The sequence below is a fragment of the Vulpes vulpes genome, chromosome 6 (assembly GCF_048418805.1).
Source record: "Vulpes vulpes isolate BD-2025 chromosome 6, VulVul3, whole genome shotgun sequence".
In the NCBI taxonomy this organism is placed as follows: Eukaryota; Metazoa; Chordata; class Mammalia; order Carnivora; family Canidae; genus Vulpes; species Vulpes vulpes.
The window spans coordinates 62511804-62523771 of NC_132785.1; the positions used below are offsets into that span (position 1 = coordinate 62511804).

At 41.3% G+C, this 11968-nt stretch overlaps 1 protein-coding gene across 3 annotated transcripts in view; it reads right to left on the reverse strand.

Moving 5' to 3' along the window:
- The window catches only part of TRIP11 (thyroid hormone receptor interactor 11), an 81442-nt gene extending 72598 nt beyond the window's left edge, over window positions 1–8844 (reverse strand). For 2 of the 3 annotated variants that reach the window (XM_025985604.2, XM_025985603.2), the window contains exons 1-2: window positions 7640–7775; window positions 3545–3606 (exon numbers count right to left, since the gene is read on the reverse strand). In XM_025985604.2, the coding sequence (XP_025841389.1) occupies window positions 3545–3606; window positions 7640–7775 (198 nt within the window). Of the gene's footprint in view, window positions 1–3544; window positions 3607–7639; window positions 7776–8664 lie in introns of those variants that run through there. The other variant, XM_072761155.1, reaches the window with a different exon arrangement.
- Between the last annotated feature and the right edge of the window lie 3124 nt (window positions 8845–11968).

Below are 11968 nucleotides of genomic sequence, written 5' to 3' on the forward strand. Positions count from 1 at the left end.
GGTTGTGGGTTCGAGCCCCACATTCAGTGTAGAGATTACTTAAAAGTAAAATCTTAAGACGCTTGGGTGGCTCAGTCAGTTAAGTGTCTGCCTTCAGCTCATGATCCCGGGGTCCTGGGATTGAGTCCTACATGAGTCCCACATCAGGGTCTCTGCTCAGAAGGGAGCCTGCTTCCTCTCTCTGCCCCTCCCTCCTTCCTGCTCTGCTCTCTCTTGCTATCTTTCAAATAAAATCCTAAAAAAAAAAAAAAAAAAAAAAAAAAAAAGATTCTTAAAAAAATAAAATGTTAAAAATAAATAAATTATAAAATGAGACTTATTCTATCTTGCACTTAACATAAGAAGTTGCTGAGCCCTTTATAAATCTAAGAACATTCATGAGATTGTAAAGAGCTTATTTTTTCTGTATTTGAAACATTTTGATGTTTACCATTTTAAAAATTATTTTACCATTCACCAATTATTCTCAGCTAGGTTAAAAGTCTTATACAATGAGAAAACAGAAGACTGATAGAGTCACCCAGAAGAATGATGCAATAGTGAAATAACCAGTTTTCTGACTGAAGTGCCTGAAGTATTACAACACCTTTTAAAATGAAAAAAGCTAGAGATACCCACTTGTAGCGTCTTTTTAGTTTTGCTGTTTTTTGCTTTCAATGAACACATTTGAAAATTAAGACTTTTCGTTTCCCCAAAGAAAAGAAAACTGACAGAGAAAAACATTTCACAGCTAATTAGACAACTCAGAAGACAAATGTGAGGAGACAGAAAACAGCATTCCATAGTCTGATGCTTGTGGTGAGCAGGCTGGAGAGACAAAATCCCAGCCAAGTCTTCACATAATAATATCCTGCAGGGATTTTCTCAAACTCCAGAATTGATGAGTGAACAATATATTTCTAAGAACAAACAAGAAATACAATGTTCTCATCAAGTTACTCATTCATTAGGAAAAGATTTTACCTCACACTATTTTGTGACAAGGACCTGAGCCATTCAACTTTACTAAATGGCTATGTGACGGTATTCTTTCACTATATATGGTATTTGCACACCAATATTTACTTGATGTAGTTCATACATGGAAAAATGCTACATGCCCGTGTGTATAAAAAAGTGAGTAGGAAAAAAAAGATAACATAAGGGAAAAAAATTCAGTGGACTGATCACTGTAATCGGTATTTCTAAATCTAATTGGTATTTATAAATTGGCTTTATAATTATGGAACAAAGACGACAGCCCTCATCAACAAATCATGAGGCATCACAGTTTTCAAAAATAGTAGTTTTAATGACACAAGTCAAGAAGAACCAGAAGTCATGATCAGTTGAAATCTATTAGAGATGTAAGTGAAATCTGGAACCAGTATTTACAAAATAAGATGCATTTCAGTTCATGCATAAGAGTTAAAAACCAGTTAACTACATTCAAAGAACATATTTTGAACATATATGTTTTCAAAACCAGAAATATATGTAATAAAAATATGGACTTGCCATGAAAAGGTTATTAAATAAAGTTTGCACTATCATTTTATTTCTACTTCTGTAAATTACTTATAAAATGATTTAATATAAAAAAATTAAGAGTTCACTGGATCCAGATGGTAAATGTGATGAGACTTTTTTGGGACATAGAGGGTTAAATTTAAGAAACCTACATTTTCTCAGTTGGCTCAGTTGGTTAAGCATCCAACTCTTGGTTTTGGCTCAGGTCATGATCTCCAGGTTGAGGGATCAAGACCCACAGCAAGGAGTCTGCTTGAGATTCTCTCTTCCACTCCCCTGCTGCCTCTCCCCCCACTCTCTCTCTCTCTCTAAAATAAGTAAAATCTAAAACTTTCTAAATACAACTTTATATTTTTTAGTTTCCTGATGACTTCAATCATAGCTTCACCTTACTCTCTTATTGCACAGTTATGTATGGGGTGAAGGTATAAAGTGCTTTTGTACTAACGCACAGACAGCTAAGAATCAATCACCTAAGAAAACAAAGCCCTTGGGAAATCCAACAGTCTCTTGTCCTCTAGTATTTGAGTAGCTCAAGCTATTGTGAATAAGCATCAAATAAGGAAACTGGCCTTCTCATCTGGGGATGTATTATACCAAAAATATTTCTAAACACTAGAATCATGTTTGCCATAACCCTGGGAGATTAGAAGTGAGACCAACAGAGGGACAGAAGATTTCTCTTCTCCCTTCGCTAACTCAATACAGAGCAGACATTCACTAAGCAGGTTCATCCTATTTACTTTTTTCCCCCAAATGGACACTGGCAAATTTACTTAAAAAAAATTTTTTTTAAGATTTTATTTATTTATTCATGATAGACACACACAGAGAGAGAGGCAGAGGCAGAGACACAGGCAGAGGGAGAAGCAGGCTCCATGCAGGGAGCCTGATGTGGGACTTCGATCCCGGGTCTCCAGGATCACTACCTGGGCTGAAGGTGGAGCTAAATCGCTGAGCCACCCGGGCTGCCCAAATTTACTTAAATTAATATCACTACACACATCTCTACCATTTAATTTTTCGGGGTGAGCCTGTATTAATTATTCAGTGCCTTCTTAAAGATTTCTTTAGGGATTACAGGAACAATTTCCTATCTCAGCCATATAAATAAGTTATTTATTAAGTTCATCTGTCACTGAAGCATCTACTTACTAGGTAATTATACCTAACGTCTCAAGTGTCACCCAAGTGCCACCTTGAATTGAGACAGTATAAAACCATGACAGTCTTCTTGAGAGGTCCCTCTACGTCCACCTCAGTAATCTGGGCCAGAGTTCAATAATGCTCATCAGGAAATACTTTCTGATATTTTAAATCCAATTTTCTCTTTTTATGGGCTCAGCAAAGAGGAAACCGTACTTCTCAGAGTCCTCTAAAAATATCTTAATGAAATACTACATGTTCCCTCATTGTTCTTATTCAAAAGCTAAATAGTTGAGTGTCATTAGTACTATACAATAGATCTCTTTTTAAATCATTTTCTTTATGGTTTTCCTTTGAATCGTTTCCAAGTTTTCCTCCTCCCCATTAAGTACAATGTCCAGAGGTAGTCACCACAAGGCACTGACGAACAATGGGGAAAAAAAATGGCAAAACTAATTTGTTATACCTATACTCTTGGTGTGCAAATATCACACTTTTTTTTTTTTCCTGTTAGCAGATTTAAAAGGCCTAGATTAAACAGAATTGCATTCTTCACATTATACTTCAATAAATGTACTACTATAATTGAGCACACTGTCAGAACCTGGTAATTCCCTGATAAATTGTTGCCACTGGTATTTCTATATTTCTACACTTGGCCATTTTCCAACTTCCAGCACATAGAAGCAGAGACAGGAATATTAAGCAGCAAAGTGGAGTAACATGTAAATATATTCATCTAAAAGATGAAAAAAGAACTGGGATAAAAGAGAAGAGATAAAAGTGGTAAGCAGTACAGTAAAAAGAACTGAAAAACCGTATGAGTTTACTGTCATGCCCTCAAAAAAGAAAAAATATATATTCAATAATAGTCTTTAATTTTCCTTACCTCTGATCTTAAGATTGCATGAATGGCTTCAACTTCCTTTCTCCTAGAATTAGGTAATTCTTCTATGAAAGAAACAGCATACACTGAATATATGATCAACACCATATGAATAAACAGGCATTGTGAAGTACATATATTTTACTGAGCTTTCAACAGAATGGTATGTGGAGCCAAGAACAAATTCAGAAGACAAATACCACTTGACTTTTATCACAATTTCCTACTGCTACATATATGCTTTATCAGTACATAAGTCATTATTTTTGCCTGCCTTCTGTATCTATGTAGGACATCTACATTTCTCCCTTGGAAGTGTTCATTAAAATTTTATTATGGAAAATTGAGTTTTACAAATTAAAATCTCTTTGGGTTTAGTATAATTTTAGATGAGAGTTATAAAACTGGCGCTTAGGCCTTATTTCTAACTTCTGCTTCCAATACTATCAAATAATAATGACCCATAAATAAATAATGAAAATGCACTAAAAGAATACTTATGTCAAGTAACACGGAGCACTATTTATTTAAAATGGGAATGAGCTCAGTCTGCTCTTGTATATTTTCATTTAAAAGGAGAGTCAGAAGAACATGAAAGACTCCTAACTCTGGGAAACGAACTAGGGGTGGTGGAAGGTGAGGTGGGCGGGGGGTGGCGGTGACTGGGTGATGGGCACTGAGGGGGGCACTTGACGGGATGAGCACTGGGTGTTATTCTATATGTTGGCAAATTGAACACCAATAAAAAGTAAATTAAAAAAAAAAAAAGGAGAATCAGAGATAGGGCACCTGGCTGGCCCATCTAGTGGAGCATGTGACTCCTATTCTCAGGGTATGAGCTCAAGCCCCACATTGGGCATAGAGTTTACTTAAAAAAAAAAAAAAAAATTAAAAAAAAAGTCTAAAAATTAAAAAATTTTTTTTTAAAAAAGGGAGAGCAAGAGGCCAGTAGTGTCAAAATGGCACTCTCAATGCCACCAGAGCATGATCATCCACAGAGGTAAGATTTTTTTCCTAGGTACTAGTATTTTTCATTTGTTACACCATTTTATAATTTTCTTTTTTTAAAAAGTTTTTTATTTATTTATGATAGGCACACAGTGAGAGAGAGATGTTACACCATTTTAACACTATAAAAATAACTTCTCTGACTTACAGTTTAAGTCAAAAGAAAACACAAATGATATTCAGTATAGAATAGTGAGAAAACCATTTTTTTTAATTTTGAAAATCACCAGGTGCATTTGCTTCTGTGGTTGTTTATATATCTCGCTTGAAACTCTAACAGGATCATCTAATTGCTTCTCAGAAGAGAACAAATTATAATCTAGTCTGTTTAGGAGGGTCAATGTTAGAAGCAGCAATTGTTTCAAAGAGGGATAAAAATAGTTTTATGCAGCTCTCCTCCTTACTGCCTCCAAAAAAATAAAAATAAAAAATAAAAATCCTGGTCTTTTTAAGAATAAAGGGGAGATATTTTACAGACCAAAAACAACTTCCTCACTGAGGGAAAACAAAAACAGCTACTCCTTATTAATGCTTACCATCTGCTAGGTATTTTACAATCGTGATTTCACTTAATCCTCCCAACCCCACGACAGGTATGATTACATCTATTTAACAGATAAGGGAATTCTGCTTTAAAGAGGCTAAATAAGAATTTGCCAAAGATCCCACAACCTGTAATGCATGGAGGTGGATTCCAACCCATGTCTAACTGAAAAGCCCAAGCTCCTAATCCTGAATAAATCAGTAGTTTTTGGTACAACAGGAACTTTCTGATACTGCAAATATGGATAATTTTGAAGGTGTACCAACAGTGCTATTTTGGAACTGTTATCTTGTTCACTGCTGGCACAGGGTAGATGCTCAATAAATACTTGTTAAATGAATAAATGAACTGTATTTTGACCCTTTTAATGATTTATAAAATCAATAAATTAGGTGTTAAAAGCAAGTCCTATTAGAAAGGGAGATAATAAAAGCATTAAGCAACTTTGCAGATTTTTAATCACAAATTTTAATCAGCAAATTTTTTCTGTGCCTATACTATGTGGGAAGGTGCCAAATACTGGTAATATAAGGATAACATATATATGTACATTCCCTATGCTGAGCATCTAGAAAAGAAGTAAATTATAACTCAACATGGTAAGTGCTCTCAAAGAGAGATCCAGAGGATCACATGCAATCAACTCAGCCTGTCACGGACTGAGAATGGTTGCGCCAAGTATCCAGCACGTGAGCAAGGTCATAACAGGAAAAAACTGTTTTCCAAGCAAAGAAGGAAGTAGAAAAGGAAGGGCTTTCCATGCAAAGGTTTGGGGTCGTAGGGACTTCACAAGGTTCCATGTGGCAGAAGCTCTGGGTGCAAGAGCATAAGTGTGTGAACATGCATATGTATGGCAATTTGGAGAGAAGGGGAAGGAATAAGAGGTAAGACTAGAAAAGGGACATTGATCTGAGAACAGTTTTCTGGTCTCCCAAAACCAAGAGCTTTGGATTTTATCCTGTAAAGAGCAGAGCTAAAAGATTTTAAAGCAGCTGTGTTTTAGAAAACTGGCAGCACAAAGAACATGGGATTGAGTAGGGAGAAATGGGTGACATGATACGGAAGGAAAAAGTGCATGGGAGAGAGGATGGGGGTCTGAACGAAAGGAAACAGAGGGAGTAATAAAGGAAAAGAGGAATATAAGGAACAATTCTGGCACAGGATGAACAAGATCTAGTGACCAAATGGAAACAAGAAATGGGAAAAAGAAGCAAAACAAAGGTGACAAAGGTTTCTAGTTTAAGAGACTGGGCAGATGATGAAACCATTAAGAATGAGAATACAGGAATATATTTGGTAGGAAGAACAAAAAGCATTCCACCTTAACCCTATAAACAGTCAGATGGGGGGGGTGGGGGTGGAGAATGCATATTTTCTAGGAGTATCCAGCTGTTTTCCCCTAACCAGGATCTGGGAAGAGACTAGTCATCTCCCATGCCATCCAGCCCTTTTCTGTTCTAAATTTAAAGGTCACATGACCCTCCTCCCCAACACAGGGAGAGTCCCATTCAGTCTCTCCCCAACCTGTCCCACCTGTTGCCCTTCCCACCCGAGGTGTACTCCAAGTAGTAAAATGGATTTCAGCAGCTCTCCAAAGCTCCTCCTTTTTAAAAAGACAAATTCTGAATAGACTTTTTCTCAAACCATCTTTATTTCAACCCAATAAACATGAAGTTTCAATTATATCAGGATAAAGAAATTAAACCAGAATGCTAATTTATTTACTTATAAGAAATAAAATCATCCAAAGAATGCTCTCATCCAAAAGACCAGCCCATCATCTCTCTGGAGGCAGACCTCCATTGAAATTTAAAGTACTCTTTAAAAAAAAAAATAAACAGATACAGTACTCTTTAGATCTAAATACTACTTATGGAAAAAAAAAACCAAGAAATCAAAATATTAACGTTAACTATCAATCACTATGTGACTCTGGGTCACTATTCATTAGCAAAGCAAAACAAGGACGTCAAAAAGGAGAGTTGCTAAGGATGGGTATCGTCCTTGTTTTACTGGAGAAACATACGTGGAATGGGTAATTAGGCACAAAAATACATCTCAGCTGGAACGCTGTACTGTGTCATCAGAATAAGCAAAAATGTAAAATAAGAGGAAAACACAGCCAATGTCTAACAATATATTCAAGTCAGAAGGAACCTGAGCGTCATAAAGATTTTCATCAGTTGCTTCAGTTGTTACAAAACTCCAAGGGAAAAAAGTGACTGTGCCACGCACAGATACTTTTTTTTTTAATTGTGTCAGTGTGAAGGGAAAGGATGAAAATCAGACCCGCCCCCAAAGCAGAGGCCGAGTAAGCGGTGGGCGTGGAAGAACCAAACAAAAATAAACGACTGGACGCAGGAGCAGTTGTCACTCCAGTCCGAGGGGCCGCGGCCCTCCAGGGGGGAAGCAGAGCGGTCCCCCGGGCCCCAGGCTCGGCCGCCAGACAAAGTCGCTAAGGAAGAGGCAAAAGGAGCGTAGAGACACAGAGGGGGCGCGACACTGCGGAAGGTCCCAGGAAGCCCCCCCGTCGCTCCAGCTGTTACCTTCCGCCGCCTCCGCGCCCTCCAGCAGCATGTCCTTCGTGAAGCTGGAGATCTGGCCCGTGAGGGAAGCCAGGCTGCCCCCCACGTGCCCCAGCGACTGGCCCAGGCCGGAGCCCAGGCCCCCGAGCCACGACATCGCGGCGGTTTGGACGACGACCGCGTCCAGCGTCGTCGGACGATGCCGCCAAGCGTCCCGGAACCTCCGCCTCCGCGGGCCGGTCCGGGCCCAAGGTTCCGGGCTAGACCACGCGGCGAGGGGCTCCCCGGCGACGCCGGCTCCCGGCGGCTCCCCCCAACCGCCGGGCTCGGCCCAGACACGCGGAGGCCGGGCCCGGGCCGTCAGCGGGGGTCCGCCTCCAGTGCCGCGGCCGACCCCCCGGGGCCCCTGCTCATTCCTCCGCCCGCCCCAACGTCCGCCTGGGCCACTACTTCCTCTGCTTTAATGACTTTCCCCAGTTCCGAGGGCAAGTCCTGCCAACTCGACGCCGGCCGCCATGACACCCACTCTGAATGCGGCGGCGCACCACAGAGAGACGCCGCGCTGGCCTAGAGGAGCTCTGCGGAGCTGCCGGACGTGTGCGTGGCGCAAGGGAGCGTGGGATCGCGGAGGACCGCGAGCGGCCGGCTAGGGCGCCCCCCTCCGGCGCAGGGCAAGGTCGGCCTCCACGTGGCGCCGTTGGGACCGTGGGGGCGTGGCCTCAGGGGCCCGGGGGACGCAGGGCCCCGCCCGCTGCACCTGCGCCCCCCGCCGCGGCGGCCGAGCCCGGGAAGCCCCTGCGCCCTCCGGGGAGGGTGAAACCTGCGTGCTTAATTCCCGCGACGCCACGGTAGGAGCTCGGGATTCCCGGCGGCCAGGACGCGCTAGACTCGTCCTGTGGGTGCCGTCGTGCCCCCCCCCCCCGGGAGCTTCACAGCTCAGGAGCTGAAATCCTGCCTTCCTGGGTGCTCCGGGGGCTTTGTTCCTGAAGCCGATTTTAACCCGTGAAATTAAAACACAAACACAGACTACCTTTAAACGAACAAACCTCATCAGGGGACAGCAGGACAACTTGATACGGAGAATGAAGAAATGCTGTTCTAATAAGCTCTCCTGCAGTGTGGGCGGCCCTGTGCGCAGGTGCCCGCCCCCCCACCGCCCTCCTACGAGAGTGGGTGCACACAGCGCCGCGTCCTGCCCTTGCCCCACCTGCTCCCTAGAGGAGGGAAGGTCACGTGGGTGACAGGCACTGGCTGCAGCGGCACCAGACGCACATCACCTGGCCAGAGAGACCACCACGCTCTTTGCTCTAAAAAAAAAAAAAAGGTCGTCTGCAGTCTTTCTAAGCAAAACACTATAGATATATCGGCAGCTTTCTCTTTGATTTTATTTACGGGAGGGGCCCCCATCCAGGACACTATTCATGACTGTTCAGAATCTGATGGCACCTAGCAATAGCAGCTCTGGAAATCTGAATGCTTTTAAAAGAAAATAAGAAAGAAAAGAGAAAGAGAGAAAGAAAAGAAAGAAAGAAGAAAGAGAAAGAAAGAAAGAAGAAAGAAAGAAAAGAAAGAAAGAAAGAAAGAAAGAAAGAAAGAAAGAAAGAAAGAGAAAATCGCATCCCATTCTGGAAATATTTCTTAAATGTTTTATTTGAAAGGCATCAGTGCCCAAGGGTTAGAAGTGCAGATTCTGGGACCTGACTTGCTTGGATGTCTTACTAGCTGTATGACCTTGGGTAGGTTACTTAACCTCTCTGCATCAGTTTCTCTTTTTGTAAAATGGAGAATGATAATAACAGTGTCTGCTGGGTGGGGTCATTAGGAGGATTAAATAGGGTAATATTTTTAAGTGCTTAGGGCAGTGCTTGGGACCCAGTTGTACTTAAGTGTTTGTAGTTTCAAAAATGTGGCATACAGATGACCTGCAAGTTGATGTGTCTGCTGTTATTCTGGGCACTGGGGGTTCAGTGGAAGGAAAAAACATACATAGTTCCTGGTCTCATGGAGCTTGCATTCTACTGGAAAGAGACATAAAATGTAATAAATATAAGACAGGTAGTGATGACTACTTGGAGAAAAAAACACAGGGTAAAGAAAGAGAGGTACTTGTAATGTTACAGACGGTAGTCAGGGAAGGCCTCACTGATAAGGGGGCACTTGAACAGATACTTGAAGGAATTAAGAGAATTAGATATGTCAGGGCGCGGCGCCTGGCTGGCTCAGTCAGTAGAGCATGCGACTCCTGATCTCAGGGTTGTGAGTTTAAGCTCCAAGTTGGGCCAAAAGCTTACTTGGGGGAAGGGGGAGAAGAGGGAGATATGTGAAATATATGGATATATGGGAAAGAGCAGAACAGACAGGAAGAAACAACTGATGCAAAGGGCCTAAGGCAGGGATGTCCTAAGGATGGGACACAATTGGCAGAGTGGGGAACTGCTTTGAGCAGAGGAGGCACATGAACTTAGGATCTAACTGGGTTTCTGGACAACAGTGAAAGGTTTAGCTCTCATGTGAATCAAGCTTTTATTGCCTACAGCTGTAAATTCCTGGAGCGCCATCCTATAAATTCATGTCATGCCGTAAAGACACTGCAATTAATGAACACAAATACAAGTCTTTACATCATCTTTTAACTAATTAACATAAAAAGCCATGTCCTAAAAGTTCCTTATGGGGGTATATTTTTTCCTGTGGGATGAACTATGGCCCAAGAGACTTAAAGATTGATTATGATTAATAACACGATGTTTGTGATGTGCTTCAAAATAATGGGTGCAGGTGAAACCAGAATTGCCATTAACTGATGATTGTTGAGCTGGGTACATGGAGGTTCATTATACTAGTCTTTTACTTTTGCATATAATCAAGATTTTTTTATAATAAAAAGTGAAAAGACATCCAGGTTGAAGCTTGGGCTAAAGATGTCTCCTCTTCCTGCCAAACATCCCTGTAGCTAACACGGATGCTTGCTATCAACAGAAAAACCAACCCTGCACAAACATATCAGGAAGTCTACTGCTCCCCCACTTGTGCTCGCTCTGTCAAATAAAATCTTTTTTAAAAAAATAGTCTGATCTTTCCCTCTGGATTTCTAAAATGATACTTAAAATTGCCATTTTTTTCTTTAATCTTAGATATTGTCCACTGACTATTATGGAGAGTTCTGTACTTTTATTAGCCTATGTCTCCACATCCATTTGAGCTCCCAGTATGGTGATATAATTATTGGTAAATCAGTAATCAGCGTTTACCTTATACAAGGACATCTGCATTGTTCATCGCCTGAGCCAAGTGGTTATATTAAGTTACAATTATTTTTGAACTATTCTTCCTGAGGTTAGCAGATTCCATATTTTTAATTTGCACATTTTTCTGTTACTACAGAATTGCAAGTCATTCTAAAACTCATCAAGAGAACTGTAAAACATGCTCCTAATTCTGTTTGCAAGAAAGCATCAGTTTTATTTGCTTAGACTCAACACTTTTCCCTTGCTCCATTTTTCTGATTATTCTCTAGACCTTTTCTTTCTGGAAGCTTGTAGAATCTTCTCTTTACCTCTGATGCTCTGAAATTAAAGATTTTTATTCATTTGAGAGAGAGCAAGAACACAAACGGGGAGAGTCAGAGGCAGAGGGAGAAGCAAACTCCCCACTGAGCAGGGAGCCGGATGGGGGCTCCATCCCAGGACCTAGGGATCATGACCTGATTGAAGTCAGACACTTAACCCACTGAGCCAACTAGGGGCCCCTCCTTCTAGGTTTTAAGCTAGGAGGTTTTGCCAGACTCATGTAATCAACTCGAAAATTTTCTTTGTGCCCAATCCTAATTAAGGATAAGGATAAAATGGACACATAAACCTTCATTATGGTTTAAGGACGGTAGAATCCTCAAACTAGGATTCTAACTACTAGTTGGGTTCCCGTGTTGAGTCGGAAGAAGAAAAAAATGGCACTCTTAAAAAAAATTGTTACCAATGTGCTTTGTTTGGCCCTCGGGGTTAAAAAACGATTGAGCAATCATTTAAAAATCAGATTTCAAGTAAAAATTTGGACTTAGCATCTTAGACAAGAGGAGAGGTTCCAGTCATAATGAAGCAGCTGGCTGGAATGGAGTTATCAGTGCCCCCCTCCCATTTTATTAATCACATGCAGCCCAGACAATGCCTCCTAAACTTGAATTTGCACGTGAGTTCCCTAGGGGTCTTGGTAAAAAAGCAGGTCCCCAGCCAGTCGTAGGTGTGGCCTGAAGCTCGGCCTCTCTGAAAAGCTGTGGAGGAGGCTACTGGTCTTCTGACCATCCTTTGCAGAGCAAGGCTAGGAATTAACTGTCAACACAAATAAAAACAGAAA